General features: G+C 37.7%; 1 protein-coding gene across 1 annotated transcript in view; it reads right to left on the reverse strand.

Annotated features, from left to right (window-relative positions):
• Positions 1 to 444: 444 nt before the first annotated feature.
• Positions 445 to 26,600, reverse strand: part of MSH3 (mutS homolog 3) — a 183,914-nt gene continuing 157,758 nt past the window's right edge. Inside the window, exons 21-24 of the mRNA XM_082836378.1 lie at positions 15,180 to 15,366; positions 10,235 to 10,364; positions 3,415 to 3,586; positions 445 to 1,080 (exon numbers count right to left, since the gene is read on the reverse strand). Coding sequence (XP_082692504.1) covers positions 972 to 1,080; positions 3,415 to 3,586; positions 10,235 to 10,364; positions 15,180 to 15,366 — 598 coding nt within the window. The 3' untranslated portion in view covers positions 445 to 971. The remainder of the gene's footprint in view (positions 1,081 to 3,414; positions 3,587 to 10,234; positions 10,365 to 15,179; positions 15,367 to 26,600) is intronic.

The raw sequence follows: 26,600 nt of genomic DNA on the forward strand, positions 1-26,600 counted from the left end.
CAAGATCATATATTTAGAAACAAAAAGAATAGATATGAGAAGCCAGGTTGTAAGTGCTATAAAAAGCTCAGGGACAAAGCTGAGCACTGTCACCCTAAACATGCAGGGAGGGAGCATTGTTATGAATCAACATAGCTATAAGGTTCAATACCGGGAAGACCATACATTTGCCATATCAATTAGCAGAAAGGTCCAAAATGGGAAAGCTCAGTTCTGTGTACTTGGGAGAAGCAGCAACCTTGGTTCCACAATTAAACCTAAAAAGTAACAAATGTCCCAAATAGTTGAGAACCCCCAAATTCAACATGAAAAAAAATCATATATTATAGCAAGTATTCATCAAATGTTTATTACTTGAATGAATGACAAATAATTTAATCCAACAATCTTCAAATTGCTTAAAACTATGACAATATTTAGCTTTTCAAATTTCATATGACCTTACTCTTTCTGTGCTCTAGTTTCTAAAAGCCTGGTAATTCCTTCTATTTCTCTTCAAAAATTCTTATGCTTACGGTGAATAAACTGGCGGCATTATAAAATTATTTTAGTTCGAATGAAAATGTATATTCCTGCAAGACATTTCAACCAGTTGCAAATTATCTGAACTGAAACAAATAAAATTATGCATTGAATTTTTATATCACTCTAAAAGTTCATGAACTATATATTCTACCACTCCAGGTTTTACTTAGAAGTTTCTGATTTTATTTGAATCTTACCGTCCATGAGATTTTCTAATGACATGATAGAAATCTTAATATTCAAAAGTGTTTATACTTTTAAAAGGATGGCAGGAACCTGAAACAGACTTTCTACACAGAAGGCCTCCCTGTTTCTAACAGGAATATACCACGGTCAGATTTTATGCTCAGGTCACACAAAGATGGGCTGTTACTAGAGAGTTGTTTTATACAGTTGGTATTTTTAATTCTCTATTTTTTGGTTCCAAAACGCAGTCTTCATTTTCATCAGGAAGAGAAGTCTGTAATTTCTTCCAGTTTGAACTCATCCATCCACTTTTGCAAATCATTTGCATCATTTATCGTCCATAACTTCGCAAAACACTTTAGCCTTTTCCTGGAGAGAAAATAAAATACTATTTCTTTTATAAATGAAATTGTTAGAGGCCAGTACATCTCATGGAAAGCTATGAAAAGTCTGTAACATTAGACTCACAGGCAAGGTGATTGGGAAGCTGTGGTTGGGAAGCTATGTCAGGAAGCATCAGCCTTCCTGAGAAACAAGTTTTTCAGTGCTGCTATTATAATCAAGAGACCAAAGCTGTTGATCAGCTCTCTGACTCTGGGGAGGGGAAAGCCCAGCTTCCTCCCTCTTCTAACTCAGCCAGAGGCTATGTGTGCTCACAGGATGAAAAGTAAAATTGATTTAATAATATAATGCAGGCTATGGAAAGAGTAAAATGCCAACATAACAGAGACCTACTTAGGGTCTGAAGAGGGAGTATATGAGTTCCAATCACTGCTCCAGCACCAACTAGCTGCGTGACCCTGGTTTCCTGGTCAGCTTCCTACCCCCACCTGGCCTCATTTTCCCCAACTATAATATGGGGATGACAGCAGTACCTATCTCACAAGGCTGTCGTAAGGAATGAGTTAATGTATGTAAAGCAATAAGAACAGTAACTGGCACAGTGTCTAGGCTGCTGCAAAGGACTGACTGCCCAGACTTGCTGGTGCACACAGCAAGCATTCAATAAATATTAGCTATTACCAAACCCACATGAATGCACTGGATTCAGTTTGCTTTCTTTGATCTCGCCAATGGAATCGATGTGACAGGCACTTTTAGTGAAAAGGAAAAACAATAAATGCAGTGTATCCTGATAAATCATCAGATTCCATCCCAATGCAACCTCTTTCTATAATTCTGTCTTTTTAAGATAACTTTCTAGATTTCAAAATGTCATATACTAGTTGGAAGAGTTAAAATATTTATAAATAACCTGTGAATTTCACTGCTCTTGCTTTATAGGCTATATAGCAGCAACATGTATAAACTCTCATATTTTATCACCATCGTGCTTATGTATCTTTTGTAGTAAAGTTTTATTCTAGTTTCTTTAGGGAGAAAGAAAAATAAGAAGACAACAAGAGAGGATTTAAATCAGCCCAAAGAACTACGGGCTAAGCTTATTTTTAAACTCTCACAGATGATTACTTTTCTCTCTAGAAAAATTTTATGTTAATCTATTATGTTACAAATAACTAGAAACAAGCGGTCACTGATTATAACATTTGTTTCTAACTTGGCATTGAGGAAAGGATCCAGAAGAGAAAGTCAACAGAGGAAACGACATGTCTTTTATAGTATTCCAGCACTTTGGACCTGGTTCACCACCATTTACCACTGCAAAGTGTGGAGTGCAAGGCAGAACCACAGAGGCAGGAAGAGGAGAAAGAGAAGTTGGTTGCACAACTGTACGTCAGTATACAAGTTGGCAAGTGCTTAACTAATATTAGGTGTTAATATCTCAATATTTAAATAGGGGATGATTTCCAGAACTAAAACATATTCTTACAGTATAGTGGTCAGCCAAGATGTTCTATTGGACTAAAAGCCTGTTCACTCCTGGTCATATGGTTATGGACCAGGGCAATCATGTCCTGCCCCAGGCTGATCAGACTCCCCAAGCAGAGAAGGAGTGGGGTAGGAGGTAGGTGAGGAGCTTATGTTGTTTTATAATATAATCTTATATTTGGGGAAAAAAGGCTATAATTTATTATTTATTAGTATGATATTTTCCTAGGAATATCTTCCTTCCAAAGTATGTCTCAAGTTTATATGAAGATTAGTATATATACTGACTATATACTTGCTGGCTATCCAGGGTAAAAAGTGAGTGCATTCACAAAAGCGTTCCTAGATGATGGAGAAGTCGGTTAGAATGAAAACTTTGTCACAAACAAATCCACAAAGTAAGTGACGTGTGGATACTGACTCTAATCACCTAGTTATGTGATATTATTATTTTCATTCCTGTCCTGACAGAATTCTTCATTTCTGAATGCAACTACTGCATATCTGAATGCAATATATGAATAAAAGAAGTACTCTAAACATTTTATATATTAAGGTTTCCATTAGTAATTTTTTGCATAAACGAATATTTTAGGCAACGAATGTGTTGGTACATATTAAGGAGTTAATTCTTTAGAAAAATGATTAAAAGAACCAATTTATCAACTTAATAAAGACCTGACTAGAGGGGCATGAGTGAATTCACGTGAGCTTTGGTAAGAGCTGTTTTCATTTTATTGTAATTAAATGTTTCACAATACTTGAAGAGACACTTGAAGGAAGTTCTGATGTTCATTTACAGGACAATCCTCTTCCTGGGACAACTTGGAAGATTTCATTATAAATCAAAAAATGCAGCACAATCATTCTGACCTTTTCATATTTACTAATCCTTCCAGCTCTTTTGATTTGCTAGCTGCTTTCTTTAAAATTTCTCCAGGAACATCTGCTAGTTTAGCCACATTGAGTCCATAACTCCTTGCTGCAACTCCTCTGGTTATTTGATAAAGAAAAGTGACAAAATCAGGAACCTGGTCTTCTTCACCTAAAAAGTAGAGTTAAAAAAGAGAGAGAGAGACAGAGAAGGAAAACTTCATGCTTGAAAGTTGAAAGAAATTAGAGGATTGAAGACAACATACAAATTCTTATAACTTTATTCAATTAAAATTTATAATCTGAAAAAGAAATCCATTGTTCCTAATCCCTTGTTAGCTCCTTTTATCAATACTACATATCTAGAAAAGGGTAAATACTGCTTTGAAAATGCTTTTGCATTTAGAATCTATCTTTTAGCTCAGTTAAAATGGTTTTTAACAATTACTCATTGTAAGCTAAGAAGTATTTAGTTTTATGCTGTTTGCTGAAAAATTTCCACTGACCTTCTATATCAAAAAAAGAGTGATTCTGATACATGGTACAATACAATTTCTCCTTTAAAAATAGATTTAAAAAAAAAAAGTGTTTTCCAGTGGAAGAATATATGCACCAGTCTTGTAATACACTCTGTAAAGTAACATATATAAAAGATGTTTCTAAGAGTGCTAGAAACAAAACCACAAAAACAGATAAGGAAATATTACATGTTGCACAGTTTAAATAACAAGACCGAGAAATTCTGGCTTATTAAACATCCTAGTTAACTAAGAGCTATACATATTGAAGTGGATGCTGTCTGGTACCACCCAAATCCCACTCAGGACTGAAGGGTTTACTGCCCCAACTGTCAGGAAGGCTGTTGAGCCTGCAACGCCCAGCTGTGTGCTCTCTTTGGGAACGTCCTCAGCTGAAGAGAACTGCTTCACCCAAGGTCGCGTCCCATCTTGGGAAACCTGTGTCCAGTGACTGGTTGCTATGGGGGTTTGCAGGCAGCCTCTAAGATGGCCACCAAAGTTCCCTGCCTCCTAGTGTTCAAACCCTTGTGTCACTCCCTCTCCTTGAGTGTGGGCTGGTTCAAAGGACTTGCTTCTAATGAATAGAATATGACAAAAATTATGGCATGTCACTTTTGAGATTACATCATGAAAGACTGTGGCCTGTCTTGGGCACTCTCACTTTCTTTCTGGCTTGTCTGCTCTGAGGGAAGCCAGTGGTCATATTGTGGGCTGCCCTATGGAGGTCCCATGGAAAGAAACTGATGTCTCTGGCCAACAAGTCAGTGAGGGCCTGGAAGCCTACCAACAGCCACGTGAGTGAACTTGGAAGTGGCTATTCTGAGGTCTGCCAACAGCATGTGAGTAGGCTGGGAAGTGGATTGCCCCAGTCAAACCCTGAAGCGACTGCTGCCCTGGCCGATACCATGATGTAGCCTGTGAGAGACTGTGAGGCAGAGGTGTTCAGCTGGGCTGCCCCTGGATTCCTGCTCCACAGAAATTATGAGATAATAAATATTTGCTGTGCTAAGCTGCTATGTTTTGGGGGATAATTTATTATGCAACAGTAGATAACTAATAAAAGGTATAAGGCCTGGCTCTCTCACCCGAAGTTGAGGTAACTCTGAAGGACCAACCCTCGTCAGAGCTCTCTGCAGCGTGGGCTGAAGCCTTATAACTGTAACCCAGCGTTGATCGTGAGAGCACTCCCCAATAAACTCTGGCATGTAAACCTCAGAATCTGCTTCCTGGGGAAGCAGTCTACCACACAGTACATATACATGAAGTTAAAACTTCTAAAGAATTGGGATATGATGAAGTACAATAATACAAAGACAAGACGGTGAAGGGATTCAGAACAAGCCTCCCCAAGATGTGCCACTCTGGCGTGCAGAGTGTCTGGGGCTGAAGACAGGGGAGGCCCCACAGGCTCAGGAAAGGCTTTTTAGCTCCCCCTTCAACGGCCTGAAAGAATTTAGATGGAGGTAGGGGGCGCCCTGGCTCAGAGACAGACTGTTACCACAGATAACGTTTATCTGAATGACCTATGTATAGGGCAAGACAAACATCTAATTCCCAAATATCTGTTTTTCTTATTTCCCTGTGAATTACCATCCTCCCCTTTGATGCCCAGTCTCCTATCCCATTCCTTAGCTCAGGATGGCACAGAAGCCTCAACTGCCTGACTTGCCCTCATATTCTTATAATTAAATATAATTAAATTTGGTTTTCTCCTGTTAATCTGTCTTATGTTAATTTGATTATTAGACCAGCCAAAGCACCAAGAAGGGTAGAGAACAAATTCTTCCCCAACAGCTGCATACAGTTTAATCTTTGATAAACCTAAAGCAGCTCGGGATTATGCAGCTTTTATTACAAAATTCAATATAATTGCACGGTATTGCAAAAATGTCCAAGATGAACCAGATTCACAATGACTTCTGAGACCCTAGTATACTTATTATAAGTTTATCAGGAGCTTTTCTCATATATTATTTCATTGGATAAATGTGTATGCTTTATTCTTTTATCCAGCTAAAAAGCCAAAAGACTGAACACAATGGAGAAAAAGGATAATGGAATTTTCTTTAATCTCCTCTAAGAATTCAGCAACAGACAAATAATACCTTTCTAAGGGTGGGTGCTAGAGGTGGGAGGTGAAAAGAAGGCTGACACTCTCAGGAATACATAGACTAAAACTCACATTACAAAGCACTAAGAATACCTTTTGCCTCCAAATAAAACTTAAGGAACACAAAGAACAGGTGACAAAGTGGGTGGGAAAAGACTAGGAAAGAAGCATGTAGAAACCAGTACCTGCTAACCTGGATAGTTTTTTGTTACCTTTCAATGCTCACAAGACCCAAACTGAAGTGAACAGCAGTGGGGTATCAAAAAAGCCAATTCTTTTCATCTCAAAGACAAGTATTGCCTTTATCACTTCAACTGGGTTAGTCCTAACTGATTTCTCCACCTCCAGCCTCTCCTCTATAATCTAGCCTCCACACTGACCTTTCTGAAAAAGAGATTAATTCATCTGTCAGTCCATCTATCCATTCATTATCCACCCATCCATCTACCCCTCTATCCACCCATCCATCCATCCATCCACCCATCCATCCATCCATCCATCCTTTTCTGAAAGCCTACTAAATGCCACAAAACCCCCTCATTTAAACACTGCTTTGCTGACGGCTTTTTCCTTTTTTTTGCTTTATATACATATAAGATGTAGTATATATAATATAGCTAGCTAAAAAATGTTTCTTAAATATAGCTATAAAATATAGTTAAATTATATAAAATATGATATTGCTCCCAAAAAACTCATTAACATAACTCAGTACAAACAACTGCTGAATTTGTCATCATATGCTGGTCTCTACTTCGGTACTAATTATGGTAGTTCTTACAGCATCAAGGTAAATAATGTAACCACTCTTCCATAATCACCTGAAGGAGCTATTTTTATAGTTACCTTCTACTTCAAGACTATCTTTCACCACTCTTCCATGGGAGAGAGAGGGAAGAAGAGGGAGAAGAGAGAGAGAAAGAGAGAGGGAGGCGTGTGTGCGTGTACAAAGGAAACATGGAGGTGGAGAGAGCCAGGTCGCAGAGCAGATGGTAAAATGACTCATTTCTTTACAGCTTCAAATAAAAGTTCTTAGTGAGGACCCTACTTGTAAGCTATGACCAATTTCTTAAACAGGTATTACTGAAAAGCTTATCTGACACTGCTTAGAGTCAGTGAAAGTAATCATTCAAGTTTCTGTTTGCTACAGGGAAACTTAGCAAAACTGTTTTAAAGCAAAACTCCTCTAGACAGGTATTAAAGAGATGTGTGCTGATCAAACAGTTTCTGAAGTCACTTTTAGGATAGATTCATAAAGATTTAGAGATGGATGAGGTTAGGAGACTTTTCCCACATCTTATGGACTGGAAGAGACTAAAACACAGGTTTCTTACTGCTGGTCCATTGCTTTACCTACCACACCAAAGGAAATAGATAAGCATAGTATCTTGGAAGTCACCCAGAAGGTCACTGGGGCATTTTACTGATGACCAATGGCCTCTAATCTAGACAGAAGAGGAATTAGGTCAGAGGTAAAGGATGAAGCATAGATACAGTCAGGGATAATATTGGAAGTAAGCAGGCAATGGAGGAATGCTTCAAGTTTCTGAGTGAAAATTATTTTCAACCTAAAATTCTAGCCCTAGCTAAATTATAAATCAAGTGTGAAGGTATGGAGACATTTTCATTCATGCAAAATCTTTACCTTCTTTAGTTGATATTATTAGTAGCCTATCCAAAATCTATTCCACCTCTAAGAAAACCCTGATTTATAAAGGAATTAACTCCCTGACCATTTATCTCAGGGAGCAGTGTCCTCATATCCAGCTCCAAATGTTGACCCCAATTAGTCTAGGCTGATCAAAGTTATCCCTTCCATTCTTACTTCTAGGAATTGGTTTAAGAATGATCATGTGATTCAATCCTGAAAATAAGATAGGACACTGAGGAGAAGCTAGTGGGTATCTAAAAAAAGTTCCCTTGCTCCTAAGAAAGAGTCACAGGAAAAGCTGGTCCCTTTTCTTCCTTCCGACATCGTCAATTCTGGATGCGATGCCCAAAAGAGCTGCAGCCATCTTGCTGCTAGTCTGATGATGAAACCAGCAGGGCAGGAAGACAAAGCCTGGAGAACTGCATAGAAGACGAGCTGAAGCCCACCCTTCCTGAGGTTCCTGTAATACGAGATTATATGTATCCTCATCGTCTGAGTTGGTGTGAGCCCAAGTGTTCTGTTACGTGCAATCCAATGCACAGAGGAGAGGTTAAGAGACTTCCTAGGATGACAGCAACATCTGGGCAGCAGGCCTAGGAAACAACCAGTTCAGATGAGCAGGAGGACAAAGGGCTCCAGGAAGAATGACACCAGTGGGGAAAACTGGAACCAACAGGTTCAGTCATGTGGGAAACTGTCTAGAGAGGTGTTTTGCAAAGCTATTGGAGGATACAGGAATTTTCAACAATAGACTCAAATAAAACAATGAAAGAATGAAAACAATTATTACCTTCAAGAAAAATGTTGTACAAGAAAGAAAACATACTTGGCTCATGAGTAAGCAATACCTACTGGCAGTAATAGTGAAAACAATGAATGTGAATGAAACGGAAAAAATGTGAAACTATTATACCAGGAGGAAGGGGAAGGGAGGGCGGAAGACCCTCATTTAACAGAAGTCAGTAAATATTGTGTCAGGTTGATGAACTAAGAGATAGGAAAATAAGCACAGTATTTAGAACTATGGAAGAAATGGATGAAAGAGTCAAAAGCAGTTGCCTTGGGACTGGGATGGGGAGGGGCCGTGGAGTAATAAAAGGATGGAAGCAGGGGACCACTGCCTGTTAGCATGAGTCTTTAGCTTTATTTAGTTTTTAAAAATTATGTTCATGAATAAAAATCTTAATCAATAAAATAAAATGCCAAAACACTTAAGATGTAAGGGTCTGGGTTAGTAGTCAGTTCACATCAAACACTTACCACTGACCCTTCCCTGCTAGTGAACTCTGTTTTGTTTATCCCATTGGATTTTAGCTTATAAGCTCCTCCTGTCACTTTGGATGCAGATGAATAGATACAAAACTGCTTCCATGAGAGAATTTATGATGTGTTTTTCAAGACCGCATGGTGGTGAAAGGCCAGGACTGCCTAACATTACATTTATCTTAGGTCCAGTGCTTTGTTTTATTTGGGCCAGTTGCCTGATATCTTTTTCAGGTCCATCCTTACTTATTACTTTTCCAAAATAAAATTTGGACTCTGGAGTATCTTTGATAATGGATTTTCCATTGTAGCACACCAACTGCATAAGCCATCACTGGCCCCCAGCTTAAAAATATTATTATTGGGCTTCCCTGGTGGCACAGTGGTTGAGAGTCCGCCTGCCGATGCAGGGGACACGGGTTCGTGCCCTGGTCCAGGAAGATTCCACATGCCGCAGAGCAGCTGGGCCTGTGAGCCATGGCCGCTGAGCCTGCGCGTCCGGAGCCTGTGCTCCGCAACGGGAGAGGCCACAACAGTGAGAGGCCCGTGTACCGCAAAAAAAAACAAAAAAAAATTATTATTGAACAGGGGGAAAAAAAAAGCTAAAATCTACTATATTACTTACAGCACTTGAATTTTTTCTATTGGCTAATGATGTACTTTTTCACAAAATGTTTCATTTCTGTGACATGAGTAGTAAGCAAAAGGCTAGGAAAAATACCGTAGCTCCCATATACCATTTCTAGCAGAGCAGAAGAGAACCTGCAGGCAGAGGACATGGATTCTAGGCTCAGTTCAGCCCCCACAAAGGTGGCTGACATGGGAAACCCACTTTACCTGAGATTCACTTTCCTTGTCAAATTAAGATAACATGTATGGCCAGTATAGAGTATTGCTCTTAGTAAGTTATTAATGCTAAATGATATTCTGGGAAATGTACTGAGTATTTTTAAAGATAACTAATACACTTGACTGTTAGGGCATCTTTTCTGAGATGGATCTAAGAATAAAACCTAAATGACCCCCTCACCCCACCTTCTTCTTGTAGAAAAATGAGATAAGGAGGGCCAGAGAAGGATTCAGACATGGTGAGGATAAATGCAAATTCTATCTGACCCTAAGCTTAGAGAAAATGAATTTGGACAAATGTCAATTACAATCAACATTCACAGCTTTCATGATTAATAAGCAATAAGTTCATGCTCCTATGAACTTCAAGTTATAAATTATGAAAACCAACAGAATTCTAGTTGTACTTACTGCAAGAACAATTCATACCTGGGTCCTGTTTGCTTTCATCCTCATTGACCAAGAATCCCATGTGATAATTCCCCACCTGTTGTGAGTAACTTTTTTCTAATTCACAGACTGGTGGATAATGGGTAACAAAGAGGGTTAAGGATTTCACCTAAAGCAGTGAGACACAATGAAAGTTATTTTATTTTTAAATTTTAATTTAAACTTTTCTCCAACTTTATTTTGAAAAATTTCAAACCTTCATAAAAGCTTCAAGACAAGTACAATGAACACTCATGTATTCTTTATCTAAACAACCATTTGTTAATATTTTGCCATATTTCCCCTTTCTTCCTCCCTCCCCCTCTACACACACACACACACACACACACACACACACTTTTTTTCCTGAACCATTTGAGGATTGTAGACATCATGACACTTGGTCCCTAAATACTTAAGATTCTATCTTCTGAGAACAAAAACATTCTCCTATATAACCAGAATAAAATTATTACACTCAAGAAGTTTAACAATGATACAGCACTATTTACTAATATATAGTCCATGAACTTCCCTTACTGTCCCAATAATGTTCTTCAGAAATTTCTTTATATTAAAAAAAGAAATCAAGACTCATGTGGTGCACTTCGTCATGCCTCTTTAGTTCCCATTAATCTAGAACAGTTCCCAGACTTCTCTTTTTTCACTTCTATGTCTTTAAAATTTTTGAAGTCTCCAGGAGGGCTGTTTTGCATAATCTCCCTCAATTTGGATTTGCCTCATTCAATTCAGATTAAAACTTATTACCAGCAATATTACATATATACGTAGGTGACATACCCTTTTCAGCATATCACATCAGGAGGTACATGATGTCAGTCTGATCTATTATTGGGGATGCTAAAGCTGATTATTTGGTTTAAGTGTGTGCCCAGAAGATTCCTTCACTGTACTGACACCTCTCTCCTTTGTAATTAATAAATAACTTGGGGGGGTGATACTTTGAAACTGTGTGAATATCATTTTCTCCAACAATATTTCATCCAAAGGTTTTACTGTTGATCATCATTGCCTGAATCAGTTATTATTCTGGTAGTTAATAAATGCCGATTACTGGGCCTATAACCTGAGAAAACCAAAATTCAAAACGAGTCATGTACCAAAATGTTCATTGCAGCTCTATTTACAATAGCCCGGAGATGGAAACAACCTAAGTGCCCATCATCGGATGAATGGCTAAAGAAGATGTGGCACATATATACAATGGAATATTACTCAGCCATAAAAAGAAACAAAATTGAGCTATTTGTAATGAGGTGGATAGACCTAGAGTCTGTCATACAGAGTGAAGTAAGTCAGAAAGAAAAAGACAAATACTGTATGCTAACACATATATACAGAATTTAAGAAGAGAAAACAATGTCATGAAGAACCTAGGGGTAAGACAGGAATAAAGACATAGACCTACTGGAGAACGGACTTGAGGATATGGGGAGGGGGAAGGGTGAGCTGTGACAGGGCGAGAGAGAGTCATGGACATATACACACTAACAAACGTAAGGTAGATAGCTAGTGGGAAGCAGCCGCATGGCACAGGGACATCGGCCAGGTGCTTTGTGACCGCCTGGAGGGGTGGGATAGGGAGGGTGGGAGGGAGGGAGATGCAAGAGGAAAGAGATATGGGAACATATGTATATGTATAACTGATTCACTTTGTTATAAAGCAGAAACTAACACACCATTGTAAAGCAATTATACCCCAATAAAGATGTTAAAAAAACAAAACAAAACAAAGCTTTCTCTATTAGCTGGAATTTTGTAAAGTCGAGCTTTCCCTTCTTCCTCCCTACCCTCACCATTTTAAAATTTATTTTTGTGTTGTTAGTATCAATACAGACTTGTGGATTACTTAATTAGCAATGTTTTAAAGCACAGTTATATGTGTTCTAGAAATCCCTATCTTAAGGGAAGTTAACACCAAATCTTGGTCTAAACATTAGCAGCAGAGGGTAATCAAATTGAAGAACTCCAGTTTTGATTCATCTGCTATTCGCCTTATTAAAAGTCAGAACATATGTCTTTTCTCTAAAAACAATTACAAATAAACCTATTAAGGCAGAATTTCTTTGACAAGTTGCTCTTAAAATCTGCCCTGAAATATCTTAGGACCAGCTGTCTCCCCAGTGTCCCTTCCCTGAGCTGACGGGCATTTCTAGCTGGAAGACCTAAGGGTTTGGGTTACACCACTGCCCCCCTCAAGGCCATTTTCACCCTGCAGCAGCAACACGTAGCCTCCCTGACTCCTCCTTTTCCTCTCTTCCCCATCCCAGCAATCAAAAGACATCATGAAAAATAAAGATTTTCATCCATAAAAAAGTTAGGGACTCTTGTTCCTGAAGAATCCTCTTCAAAGACTTAACTCCAAGGTAAACTTTATCTAAAACTAACACTTTCTTCATCAACATTTAAAATATCCAAAAACTGCTACAGAAGCAATGAAAACATAAGTGACAAATTCAATTCTGTCCTAATTTGTTCCTGAAGGTTCTTAAATGACTCTTTGAAATTGTGACAAACTGCTTTTGGCAGCCAGCCTCCAACATGGCCCCAGAGATCTTCGCTTCCCAATGCTCATGCTCTTGAGTGGTCTCTTCCACACTGATCAGGGCTGGCCCTGTGTACTCAACAACATGATGGCAAAATAAAATGCACTGCTGCTTCTACCTTGGCCTCTTGGAATGCCTCCTCTGGGGGAAGCCAGATGCCACTCTGTAAGGATACTCAAGCAGCCCATGGAGAGGCCCACAGCGAAAGAAACTGAGGGCCTGGCCAATCGCCAGCACCAACTTGCCAGCCACGTGCGTGAGCCACGTTGGAAGAGGATCCTGTAGCCCTGGGTGACAACTTGACTGCAACCTCAGAAGAGGCCCTGGGCCAAAACCACCCAGCCAGGCTGCTCCCAAATTTCTCACCTCCAGATACTCTGAGAGACAATAAATGATTATTGTTGTTTTAAGCCACCAAGTTTCAGGGTATTTTGTTATGCAGTCATAGTAACTGATACACTGCTATAGCGTAGATACAATTAAAGGAAACTCGAAGTTGACAAATTCAGCTCTGTCATAATTTGTTCCTGAAGGCTCAAAACAAAGGAATGTCTTAATTAATCTAGTTTTTATTAAATGAAAGATTCTTTAAATTCTGTAGTGCTTTACAATTTTCTGAAGTGTCACACACATGATTTCATATATCCCCATAATAACCCTTTCTCCCCTTACCCCTAAAAAGCCCCTCCCTGCTTCCTTCTCCCCACTAGTTTGCTCTCTGTATATGTGAGTCTGCTTCTTTTTTGTTATATTCACTACTTTGTTGTATTTTTTGATTCCACATAAGTGATATCATACAGTATTTGTCTTTCTCTGTCTGACCTATTTCACTTAGCATAATGCCCATCCATGTTGCTGCAAATGGCAAAATTCCATTTTTTTTTACAGCTGAGTAGTATCCTTTTTTTTTTTAACATCTTTATTGGAGTATAATTGCTTTACAATGGTGTGTTAGTTTCTGCTTTATAACAAAGTGAATCAGCTATACATATACATATATTCCCATATCTCCTCCCTCTTGCATGAGTAGTATTCTTAAATGAATGTTTAAAAAGTGTGTTTTGGGGGCAGATATAGAACTATACTGAACCTGTAGTTTCTACAATGATTAAAGAAAAGTTCCTGAGCTATATCTTTTTGAAAATACAGAATTTCTTTAAAAGTAAAAAGTATTTATTTTAAAACAGAAAATACGTCATCATTAACTATGTAAGCTAACTAAACGTTTAAACAAAAAACTGAGGGCCACAAAACTTGAAAGAAAAGGGGATTTTATTTTTGCAAAGAAATACGAGCAAAAATGTGCTTTTATTGGCTATTTAGGAAGAAAGCAATGAAAATGGAAGGAAGACACAGAGACAAAGAAAAGTTAAAAAGTAGAGAACAAAATAGAAAAAGAAAAACCAAAGAAGAGACAAGGTTCAGGGGCAGGTGCTAAGGTGAGAGGAAAAAAGGAGAGATCAAAATGAACAAAACCAGAGACAGTTAATAAAGGGGACAGTTTGATGGAGATGACGGAGGTGCAAAGTTTGACACAAACAAAAGTTCACATTCAGATGCTTAGAAACGAACTCTGGGACTTCCCTGGTGGCGCAGTGGTTAAGAATCCACCTGCCAATGCAGGGGACATGGGTTTGATCCCTGGTCGGGAAGATCCCACGTGCCGTGGAGCAACCAAGCCCGTGCACCTCAACTACTGAGCCTGCGCTCCAGAGTCCGCGAGCCACAACTACTGAAGCCCGCGCACCTAAAGCCTGTGCTCCGCAACAAGAGAAGCCACCGCAATGAGACGTCCACGCACTGCAAGAGAGTAGCCCCCGCTCGCCACAACTAGAGAAAGCCCACACACAGCAACAAAGACCCAATGCAGCCACAAAAAAAAAGAAATGAACTCTAAAAAAAAAAAAAGACACATGCACTGAAGGTGTTACTAAGATAGAGACACCGAAAGATCAGATCAAAGGTCTTATAAGGAGACCTTCTAGGATATTGTTGAAAAAAGTATTTCACAGGGCAAAAATGGCACTATCTCTTATTTGGTTCTTTTCTCAAGGATTGGGTTGCAGGTGATGGGCCCTGCTCTTGATTTAGTTTGCCAAGGAGAGTAAGATACAGGTCTAGGTGGAAATATTGCCAAGGAGGCCTTTCTCCTACTGACCAGGTTTATTCTGCCTCAGCAAAAGAAAGCAAGACACATCAAAGAACTACAAACGTTACTTAGGGCCAATCTACCTGAGTTCCATATATAGCATTTGAATGATCAATTGCAGGAACAGGATCAACTGCAGGATAATATTGAATATTTTGAAACTGAGGTCAGGAAAACAATCTGTATAGTATGCACCATTCCTGTACAAAAAGGTATGCAAGATACTTACATCTCTAATAAAATGCTCAAGTGTAGCATAAGCAATGGCGATTCCATCATGGGTGCTTGTCCCTCTTCCCAATTCATCCAAGATAACCAAAGACTGTGATGTTGCTTTTCTTATTATTTCTGCTGTGTCAGCCAGTTCTTCCATAAATGTACTCTGTCCTTTACATATGTTATCTGCAGCCCCCATCCTACAAACAAGATGACAAAATCCTGATTTTCCTCTGAACTTCATTATTAGGAAGCCAGACATTATTTTCTGAGCAATAACTATAAAAGATCCCTACAGGGGTCTATGTACTTTGAGCCAGTAACAGCTGAAATTGTATTAAAAGAAAATATGTTGGATATAAAGAGTGTCTAACATCAAATGGCACCTTATAGAAACATTCTGGGTAGAACCTGAGGTACTGGACAGAGCTCTTGAAAAGCAGGGAAACCTCTGACTCAGCCTCTTTCTGACCAATCATTTCAAATCAAGGTTTTAGTACTCACAGGGGAAAACAACGCTTCTCTGTATCACTGTGTGCAAAATCCTTGAGTACTAGGATGCTGTACAATCAAAGGCTTTTTCCAGTGTTTCCTGAAGAAGATTCCACACCGATATTACAAATTAAAGTACCATGTTGAAATAAAACTTTTCTTTTTTTTTTTTTTTTTTTTTTACTAGAACTAGAATTATGGAGGTTTAAATAACCTCAGACACCTAATACAGGTTCCTAAAGTGGACTTCATGGAACAGTGTTCTTAGAGATGTCAAGAAACAGGTTCAAAAGTTGTAAGGGCTCTTTCCTGTAAGACTTCTTAGAGCCTTTAATATTCTACTACATATTGTGCATTTCTTACACCTGATCTAGTACACAGCATTTCTAACTCATTTAACCATGGACCCTTGAAACTTCTGGAGCACCTTCTGACAATAATGGTTTACAGAACACATTTGGGAGATGTAAAAAAAAAATCTGGGGGGAAAAATTAAGTATTTGCACTCCAGGTCATGTAGTTTGCAGCAAAACCTAGAATTCAGACTCTGACCCACTAGCCAGCTTTGTGGACGCTGGTGACTATTTTCTCAGCAAAATACCTTCATCAATTTAGTTTTTCTACAACAGTTCACATGTGACCTACAGCAGCATAATATGTCTCTTATTTCTGGAAAAGCTCATGGTAAAACCGAGCCTTAACTATCCTGTGGCTGGAGCCACGTACTGGGCAGGAGCAATGGAGTATAATGCCCACCTCCTCAACTTCCAAAGAGTGGTGGCACCTTAGGAGAACTGCTCCACTAATCAGTGGCATTTAGAAACTGTAATTAACTACATCTATGATGGAGGTGATAGTGCTGTCGATTCCGTCTCCTTTAAAATTGATAACTACAAAACATAATTTCTGAAATGCTGCTAACTCAGGAGCATTCTGGTTACTTTTTCAAAGTTTAAATCCTGTTATTTACCTCAATTTTCAATGTTTACTTTACTAATATGTTCCCTACCACAAAGCAAGAATATTAAACTTTCCTAAATCTGCAACCACTCTGAATTCTTCAGAACCATAATGTTTGATTCTCACTTAACAATGTTTGATTTTATTCCTGACAGGTTGTGAACTGACAAAAAGAACATATCTTTCGCTGATAATAAAATAGCTCTGATAAGGCAAATATCTGGGGGGGGGGGTATCTTTGATTCAAGAGTTAGAAAAACAAGCAAGCACTGGCTAAGATTTTAATGAAACAGTTTATGTATACTTAAGTGCTTTCTAGAAATAGTACAGTAACAGAGTGGTCTCACTGGGAACTGCAGGAATTGTAGAATGCTTTGGGGAAAGACATTCTAAGGTGAGATTTCAAAACAGGAGGGAAGGCTGAATGATCAATCAATAAAAAAAGATGGTAGCTAATTGGTTCTTTCAGGAAAAAAAAAAAAAAACGACAACAAACAAAGATGTGTCCCTACTTACACCATATTCCAAAATCAATGTATATGAATTTAAAAGTTGAATGTAAAAATAGAAACCATACACATACCAAGCAGTCTAGATGAAATTTAATCTCTAGACAGGTGGGTGGATGGCTTTATATACATGGCATCAAAACATGTGTGTAGCAAAACGCCATGGTACCAATGTGTCTTACGGTATTACAGGGTTTCTGTCCTTAAGGAGGTCAGGCCAGATTTCAGGGGATCTTGGGTGTATTTTTATTAAACAATGGTCCCAACTCTACTATTAGACCAGTAGTTTTCAAATACCTTTTACCTGTTAAATCCTTTGTTCACATGAAATTTTACAAAGAAACTCCATGAGATCAAAGGAACACTGATTTGGTCAAGAACCCAGCACTGAGGCCTCGCTTCCCTTCTAGAGGGGGCGCTGTGGGATTCCTAACACCCTGTAGAACAGTTTGAAAGCCACTCCATTACAGGAGCCAAAACATTTTTTCACAATTCTATTTTTCCATAGCACCTGATGATAAAGTAGCAATGCTGCCCAGCAGACACTAAAGAAATGGTGGCGCCTTAACCAGTCACTGAGGCCACTGGGGAAGTATGTGTTTGTAACTGTGGGAACTGTTTATTGATAAAAATATTTTCTGGGGCTTCCTTGGTGGCGCAGTGGTTGAGAGTCCGCCTGCCGATGCAGGGGACAAGGGTTCGTGCCCCGGTCCGGGAGGATCCCACGTGCCGCGGAGCGGCTGGGCCCGTGAGCCATGGCCGCTGGGCCTGCGCGTCCGGAGCCTGTGCTCCGCAACGGGAGAGGCCACAGCAGTGAGAGGCCCGCGTACCGACAAAAAAAAAAAATATATATATATATATATATATATATTTTTTTTTTTCTGTTAACTTCTCTTAAGAAATTTCCTTTAAGGAATTCCTCTTCTTAAATTTATTTTTCCAATAAATTTCAGCAATATAAAGATTTTATATGATTCTGATGGACACAGAATTTTATCAATAAATCCATTTTCCTTTTGGTCTTGGTTACTAGGAAACAACTGGATAGCACCTTATAATGACAAATAGCAACACTGACTTTATCTTAGGTTTCTATCCTTACTTGTCCTTGATCTTTGAATACCATTTTACTTTCTTGTTGTCCTGCTCTATTGTATATATCCCAGTAAACTGTCTAAAATAAGTTTTGGAAATAAGGCAGGGTGTAACACCATTAACAAAAGGTCTGTAATTTTCTATTAATCCAACAAGCATTTACAACACATCCTACTGGACAATGATTCTGAAATTTTTCAAATGTTAAAATATGTTAGAGATTTAAGGAATTCAGAACATATGTCATTATTATCATTCTGCCTGTATTTGTATTCAAATGCAGGGAAAAATGGAAAATGCATTCTTTAGGTTTCATCTCAGAGTAAGTTTGCTCTGACAGGTTACAGATATGTGATTAAGAAAAAAAAAATCACTCTGATATTTTTAGGAGTGGCGGCTGACTAATCTTTCTAATCCCCTACTCCCTCCTCGTCTAACCCTTATATAGGTCAACAAAGCTTAATAAAGCATTAATGGAGAAAAGAAATTACTACTTTTTTGAATCAGTTTCTAAAATCAAGAACACTTTCATGAAAATTTGAACAAGGGTTTGTTTTTATGAGGTCTTGATATTTTGAGATAACATTCTAGATGTTTCTAAATTATAGCAAATAGGGTGGGGCTCTGTCCCTTCAAACCACAATCTTTGGGCCTTATGAAAGGAAAATGCTAGCATGAGGGAGAAATTCTGAAATTAACAGGTGGAAAAAAGGATTCTTTATATTGAATGATAAGTAATTGGAGCTTAAATATGAAAACTGTTAACTAGAGGAAATGATTATTGTACTGCATCACGATTTTTTTGGACATACTTTAAGTGCTTTTAAAATAATATATAAGTACATATATTTTACATATATATAACTAAAATTTACCATTTTTTAAAATTATTTATTTATTTATTTTTGGCTGTGTTGGGTCTTCGCTGCTGTGCTTTCTCTAGTTGTGGCAAGCTGGGGCTCCTCTTCGTTGTGGTGTGCGGGCTTCTCCTTGTGGTGGCTTCTCTTGTTGTGGAGCACGGGCTCGAGGCACGCGGGCTTCAGTAGTTATGGCACGCAGGCTCAGCAGTTGTGGCACACGTAAAATTTACCATTTTAACACTTTTTAGGTGTATAATTCAGTGGTATTAAGCACATTCACAATGTTGTGCAGTCATCACTACTATCCATTAGCAGAACTTTTTCATCATCTCAAAATAACCCATCAAAAAATAACTCCCTGTTCTTCTCTCCCCTCAGCCTCTGCCTCTATGAATCTGCCTCTTCTAGTTCCTCAGATAAGTGAAATCATACTCTATTTGTCCTCTAAGTGTTTTGTATAGGAGGGCTTTTATATTAGCTAATTTTGCCTTCTTTTTGGAATTGAAGATGTTCTACTCACTTCATTTCGCTAAAAACTTTGCAGAATTCTATACAGTATGGGTGTTTTAGCTTGGGTTTTTTTTTGCATATTATGTAATTTTTACAGAAGGAAATAATCTCCTGAATAGCAAAGTACTCTAACTTAAGAAGGATGGTGTAAGGAAGAAAAAAAAAGTTAAAGTCTAAGAAGAGAAAAAAGGCTTCAAAAGAATACCAAATATTGAAAGATGTGTAGATACAGCATGGTATTTAAAAGGTATAAAAAAATGTGAAGTAGTAGATCTGTATCACATTTACACATAACCATTAACCCAGCAATGGAATGAAATCACAAATAATTTATCACTACACATGTGCATTTTTTAAAAGCCTGGAAGGCCATACACCTAAAGGACGATTTCCAGGTAGTGGAATTACAGGTGATTTAAATTTTTTTCTTTTGAGCTTTTCTATAGTTTTAAATTTTGCACAATGAATAAGCTTTACAGTATCATTAGAAAAACAAATGTTATTTTAAAAATCACAGTACATTTAAAACACTTTATACTCTATTGATACATTTAAAACACTTTATACTCTACTGTACCATTGTGTTAAGACAAGGCAAAATGACTGCAATTAGCAAGATAAATAACCAGCTTTCTTCTACCAATATCAAAAACACCTCATTAGCAGCAATGAAATTATTATAATAGATAATGAAAAAGGTTTCTTTATCTAGGGTAATTGTTTCTACTAACAGCTGCAATCAGATCACACTATGGTATTTAAAGTCAATTTATAACAGCTATTACAGTGAACTGCAAATATAACCAAGCAAAAAAACACTACAACAATCTTTCAGTGTCAATGGAAACATAGCTGAAAATCAAGGCAGCAATCCAGGAAAATGCCAAACTTGTATTGGCTCACATGAAACCATGTTCACTAGAACCACCTACAAAGCACATGCAGGCCACATAAGGACACAGGTGTTTTCCTATCAAAGGAAACCCACAGTGTGCTGACTGGGCAAATCATTCCCCAACACATCTACTTGTCTATTCAGTGGGAGAGTCCCAAGAAATTCAAAGGAAAATAGTTAACTATTTCTTAACTATTTTCTGTGAAACAACACAATAATTAAGGCCATCAAAGCAAGGATAAATCAGTCATGAGGGAAAAGACTAACCAGATTAATTAATAAGTTCAGTACAGGGAAACGCGACACAATCAGAGGAGGCATTCTTATAACTGAACTCACACTATGAGCTTGAGCAAATCACAATCTCTGTTTCTGCTTTTCCTTCTGTAAAATGTCAAGTGTTGAAACTAAATAATAGCTCCTAAACCTGGATATGTTTCTGAGTCACTTGCAGAGGTTCTTTTTTTAAAAATTTTTTTTTCAGTTGAAGTATAGTTGATTTACAATGTCATATTAGTTTCAGGTGTACAGCACAGTGATTCAGTTATATATATGTAAATATATGTGTGTGTGTGTATATATTCTTTTTCAGATTCCTTTCACTTATAGGTTATTATAAAATATTGCATACAATTCCCTATACTATACGGTAGGTACCTGTTGGTTATCTATTTTATAAACAGTAGTGTGTATATATTAATCCCAACCTCCTAATTTATCACCCCCCCCTTTCCCCTTTGATAGCCATAAGTTTGCTTTCTATGTCTGTGGGGCTATTTCTGCTTTGTAAGTAAGTTCAATTGAACCTTTTTTTTTTTTTTTAAGATTCCACATATAAAGGATATCATATGATATTTTTCTTTCTCTGTCTGACTTACTTCACTTAGCATGATAATCTCTAGGTCCATCCATGTTGCTGCAAATGGCATTATATCATTCTTTTCTATGGCTGAGTAATATTCCATTGTGTATGTATACACATACACACACACACACACACACACACCCCACATCCTCTTTATTCAGTCATCTGTCAAAGGACATTTAGGTTGCTTCCATGTCTTGGATACTGTAAACAGTGCTGCAATGAACACTGGGGTGCATGTATCTTTTTGAATTATAGTTTTCTCCAGATATATGCCCAGGAGTGGGACTGCTGGATCATATGGCAACCCTATTTTTAGTTTTTTTAAAGAACATCCAAACTGTTCTCCATAGTAGCTGTACCAATTTACATTCCCACCAACAGTGTAGGAGGGTTTCTTTTTCTCCACACCCTTTCTAGCATTTATTATTTGTAGACTTTTTGATGATGGCCCTTCTGACTGGAGTGAGATGATACCTCACTGTAGTTTTGATATCCATTTCTCTAATAATTAGCGATGTTGAGCATTTTTCCATGTGCCTGTTGGCCATCTGGATGTCTTCCTTGGAGAAATGTCTACAGATTCAATGCAATCCCTATCAAATTACCAAGGGCATTTTCCACAAAACTAGAACAAAAATTTAAAAATTTGTATGGAAACACAAAAGACCCTGAATAGCCAAAACAATCTTGAGAAAGAAAAATGCAGCTGAAAGAATCAGGCTCCCTGACCTCAGACTATACTGCAAAGCTATAGTAATCAAAACAGTATGGTACTGGCACAAAAACAGACACACAAATAAGTGGAACAGGATAGAAAGCCCAGAAGTAAACCCATTTACCTATGGTCAATTAATCTACAACAAAGGAGGTAAGAATATACAATGGAGAAAAGACAGTCTCTTCAATAAGTGGTGCTCCAAAAACTGGACAGTTACATTTAAAAGAATGAAATTAGAACATTCTCTAACACCATACACAAAAACAAACTCAAAATGGATTAAAGACCTAAATGTAGGACCAGATACTATAAAACTCCTAGAGGAAAATATAGGTAAAAAGCTCTTTGATGTATATTATAGCAATATTTTTTTGTATCTGTCTCCTAGAGTAATAAAAACAAAAATAAACAAATGAGACCTAATTAAACTTAAAAGATTTTGCACACCAAAGGCAACTGTAAACAAAATGAAAAGACAACCTACAGAATGGGAGAAAATACTAGCAAATGATGCAACTGACAAGGGATTAATTTCCAAAATATAAAAACAGCAAACAGCCCAATCAAAAATGGGAAGACCTAAGCACGAGTTCTTAATTACAAAGTCCAGGAGTCTCCTTCATCATACCGATAACAACTGTATCTCCAGGGAATCTACATTCCAGGGACATGCCTGGAATCTGCACTTAAAACTAAACGAAACCAAACCCTCAGGTGACTTTGAAGCATTAAATTCATACGACCACTTCCCATCAAAAAGATGAAGTGAGATATCTCCTGTTTGGCAGACACAGCTACAGGAGCTAAATAAACCAGAGAGGCACTCACAAGGCAACATTTCTGTTGCCAATAAAATTCTCAACAGCCCACTCATTTTGTAAAATATAATGTGGTTTTTAGTTCTGGTATTTACTACCAACTAGAAGACATGTACTCAGTCAAGATATTTTCCTTCTGTCCAAGAAGTATACATATATTTTAACAGAGTAAAAATACTCCACAGTAGGTGCTCAATCAATATGTGCTGAATTAAACTAAATTCAGCAAACAAACCAGTTATCATCCACACAGCCAAAAGCAAACATTTAAGATAATTTAATTTAAGCATTTGAAGACCTATTACCTTCCAATTCTCTCTCAAAGTAAACACAATGGTGCGATTCTGAGTACAAAGCATTCCTGAAGCTGGGGACCATAAGAAAGAGTTTACGTGGGGAGGGTGGCGAGAAAATTATTAACCAGAGGCCACTTAATGTAAATACCCCTTTCTACCAACATTTAATTGACATAAATAGAAATAAATTATGCTGAGAGAAGCCAATTGTTTTGTTGTTGTTTTTCAACCAGACTTAATAATTCATCGCTTTTCTAAAACTTAAATACTGAGTCCAAAAAGTTGAATGAGGTTTAAGTTTGCACTTATCAGGATAATAAGAAACAGATCTTAATTGAGTGATGCACTCAAAGATGTTAATAATCCTTGGAAATATGTGTCTAGAAATATAATATTTCACCAATGAGTACATATATCACCAATTAGGGCCAAATGTATATGTTTGCCAAAATTCTACTTTTAAAAAATCCTTCTTATTCAGAGAAAGGTTCATGAGGTTACAACATCCAGGAAAAGACTCCCAAAGCCTCCTGTTTATAGCTTTTCACGCATTTATTTATTCTTCTTACAGCACAGCACACACCACATAGTAGGCACTCAATGAATATTTATGGAAAACATGAATTTAAACCTAGTGTTGTAAATGTCCAATTAATAATGCAAAAATAACCAATTTAAAGATAAAGTTTGGGAATTCCCTGGCAGTCCAGTGGTTAGGATTCCATGCTTCCACTGCACGGGGCACGGATTCGATCCCTGGCTGGGGAACTAAGATCCCGCATGCCACGCGGCATGAACAAAAAAAAAAAAGACAAAGTTTGGAGCCAAATTTTATGCACACATCTGCTAGATTTTAATATTTTTTCCATTGAGCGCAAAAAAGGATCTGAAGTGATTTAGAATAACAAAATATTTATAACAGAAGAGTTACAATGAATATGAAAGTAAGATTACAAGCCATATAGTAGATGCTCAAATTTGAGACCGCAAGTTTAGCATGAGCTTTTAAAATGCTAATTTTAGGGTCTCACGCTGAAGATTCCAATATAATAGGTCTGTGACAGGCCTTAGAAAGCAGCATTTTTAACAAGCATCTCTGATTCTGATGCAGCTGTTCTAAGAATCATGCTAGAGAAATACTCATGGAGAAATACTCCCATATAAGAAGAGATGGGGAAAACTAAACCAAATTTGTTTCTACACTTGCGCCTTAAATTTAGCTCTTAACCTCTTGGCAGTCAAGACAAAAAGGAATTAAAGGGGGAGCAGCCATTGGCTGAAAACATGAGGCCTGGCAGTTTGTCAGGGAAGGCCAATAAAGTGCTTCAAATCTCTTTATAAACAGGCACAGCACGCACATGGAGAGAAAAAAATTCCTTAGCATTAATAAAATGTCATTTATCAGATGGTACTTCATGTAAAACATATTAATAGAAATGAAAATGCCCTTATGACCGATTTTTGAGACTATATAGAAACATATCAAATGGGTATTTCTTGTTGTAATTAATTTAAATCGTAGGGACAAACTTTTACACACTGCTGGTGGGATTCTAAACTGGTCCATGTTCCTTGAAGAACAAGAAAGATGCACATTCCTTACACTCTACAGTCCCACTCCTAGGTAAAGCCCAGAATCAGAAAACTCACACGTGTACTAGATGTGTGTAAGACAGGTATGAGCACTGTTGATATTTGCACCAAATTTGAATCATATTAGATATTAATCAAGAAAAATGGATAAACTATGGTGCATGCATACAATGGACTATCATAATTAGAGAAAAATGAGTGAACTAGAATTATATGCATCCATATGGATGAAGTTCATAAATATAACATTGAGGGGGAAAAAGCCACTTGCAGAAGAATGACGCTTAAAAGCATACCAAACATAAAGTTTAAAAGCATACCAAATAATTCCATATAGTATTTCAAAACATACCTATGTAGTAAAAATATAGAGAAACTCATGAGATAAAAACCAGAGTCAAAAAGGGTTACTCTGGATGGGGTGGAGGGGAACAGGACCAGGGAGGGTTATGGGTTCAGTTGGATTTGCAATGCTTTATTTCTTTAGTAGGTTGGAAGCTACAAGGGGACTGTAATATGTCTGAATAATTTCATAATAAATGAAAAATATGAGGTTATAATATTAAACCATATCCTAGTAAAAATTTAAAATCCTAGGGATATCACTGAATGTGGTCCACATAGACTCCTTTCCAATGGTAATAGGAAGAGAAGGCGAGGACAGGGGGAATGGACAAGGAACAGGGTTCTTCTACTAGAGCAGTGCATCCCAGATGGAGGTCTCAGAGGTTAAAGAGTTCAGGGAACCTCTGCATAGCAGACACACCACAGCCAATAAAAGTGTGAGACTAATCTGTAAGAACTGACAGGGAAATTCAGTTTCCCCCAGGTTAGGAAATAAAAGCAAGCTACATGATAATAATGCTTAGTATAAGACCACGTAAGAGAGAAGACTTACGTATACCTCTAACCTTGTGGAAAGTTACATGAAAAACCATAAATAGATGCTGACCTGTAGAAAAGTAAACATTTCACTTAATACCCTACTACACTGTAAACAGTTTTCATAATAAGCTTCTCTTACTTTTAGAATTAAATAACTGAGCTCTCCAGCAAGGGCTTGGGGAAATGCTTCTCAGCCTTGCCCACATTTCAAAACCACCTGGACACATGTAAAATTCAAATTCCCAAACCCTGCCCCAGGCCAACTTAGAACCTCTGAGGGCAGGGTCCAGGTTTCAATATACTTTAAAAGCTCCATTAAAAAAAATCCAATGTACATTAAGGGTTAAAAAAATCAAAGATGTTAAATGTGCAAAGGGCAATGTTTCTGTTATGAAAATTAAAGACACCAGTCTTGCATACTGATCTGACAGAAAGCCATCAATTCCTAAAGGAGGAAGAACTAGGGCTACTTACAGGCTGGGTTACAACTTCGGAAAAATAAAGTCTGATATGCTCTTGGGAAGGTTTAAAGCTTAGAATCCCAAATTCCATGCTACTGAGTAGGGAAGAGAAGTCTGTCCAGGAAAAAAGTATTCCCAGACAATGACCATATATGCATTTCATTAGACGCCTATGAAACATCTCATTTTGACTGATATAACCCTTAACATTTTTTGGGCAGGGGAGTACTTTTGTTACCTGTTTATTTCAGAATTTTGAAAATGTTCATAAGCCAAACTAAAGAAAAGTCACCATAATCCTATATCTTTTACAATATTTTGGAATGCAGCCTTCTATCTAGATGGTTTTCTCTGCATATATTTACATATACAATTTGTCATACAAAAGTGGAATCACACTGAATGCCAAGTTTCATAACCAGCTCTTTTTCATGTATTGTAATAAGAATATTCTTTCATGTGATACTACTTCTG

The sequence above is a fragment of the Leucopleurus acutus genome, assembly GCF_964270905.1.
Source record: "Leucopleurus acutus genome assembly, chromosome: 3".
NCBI classification, from domain to species: Eukaryota; Metazoa; Chordata; class Mammalia; order Artiodactyla; family Delphinidae; genus Leucopleurus; species Leucopleurus acutus.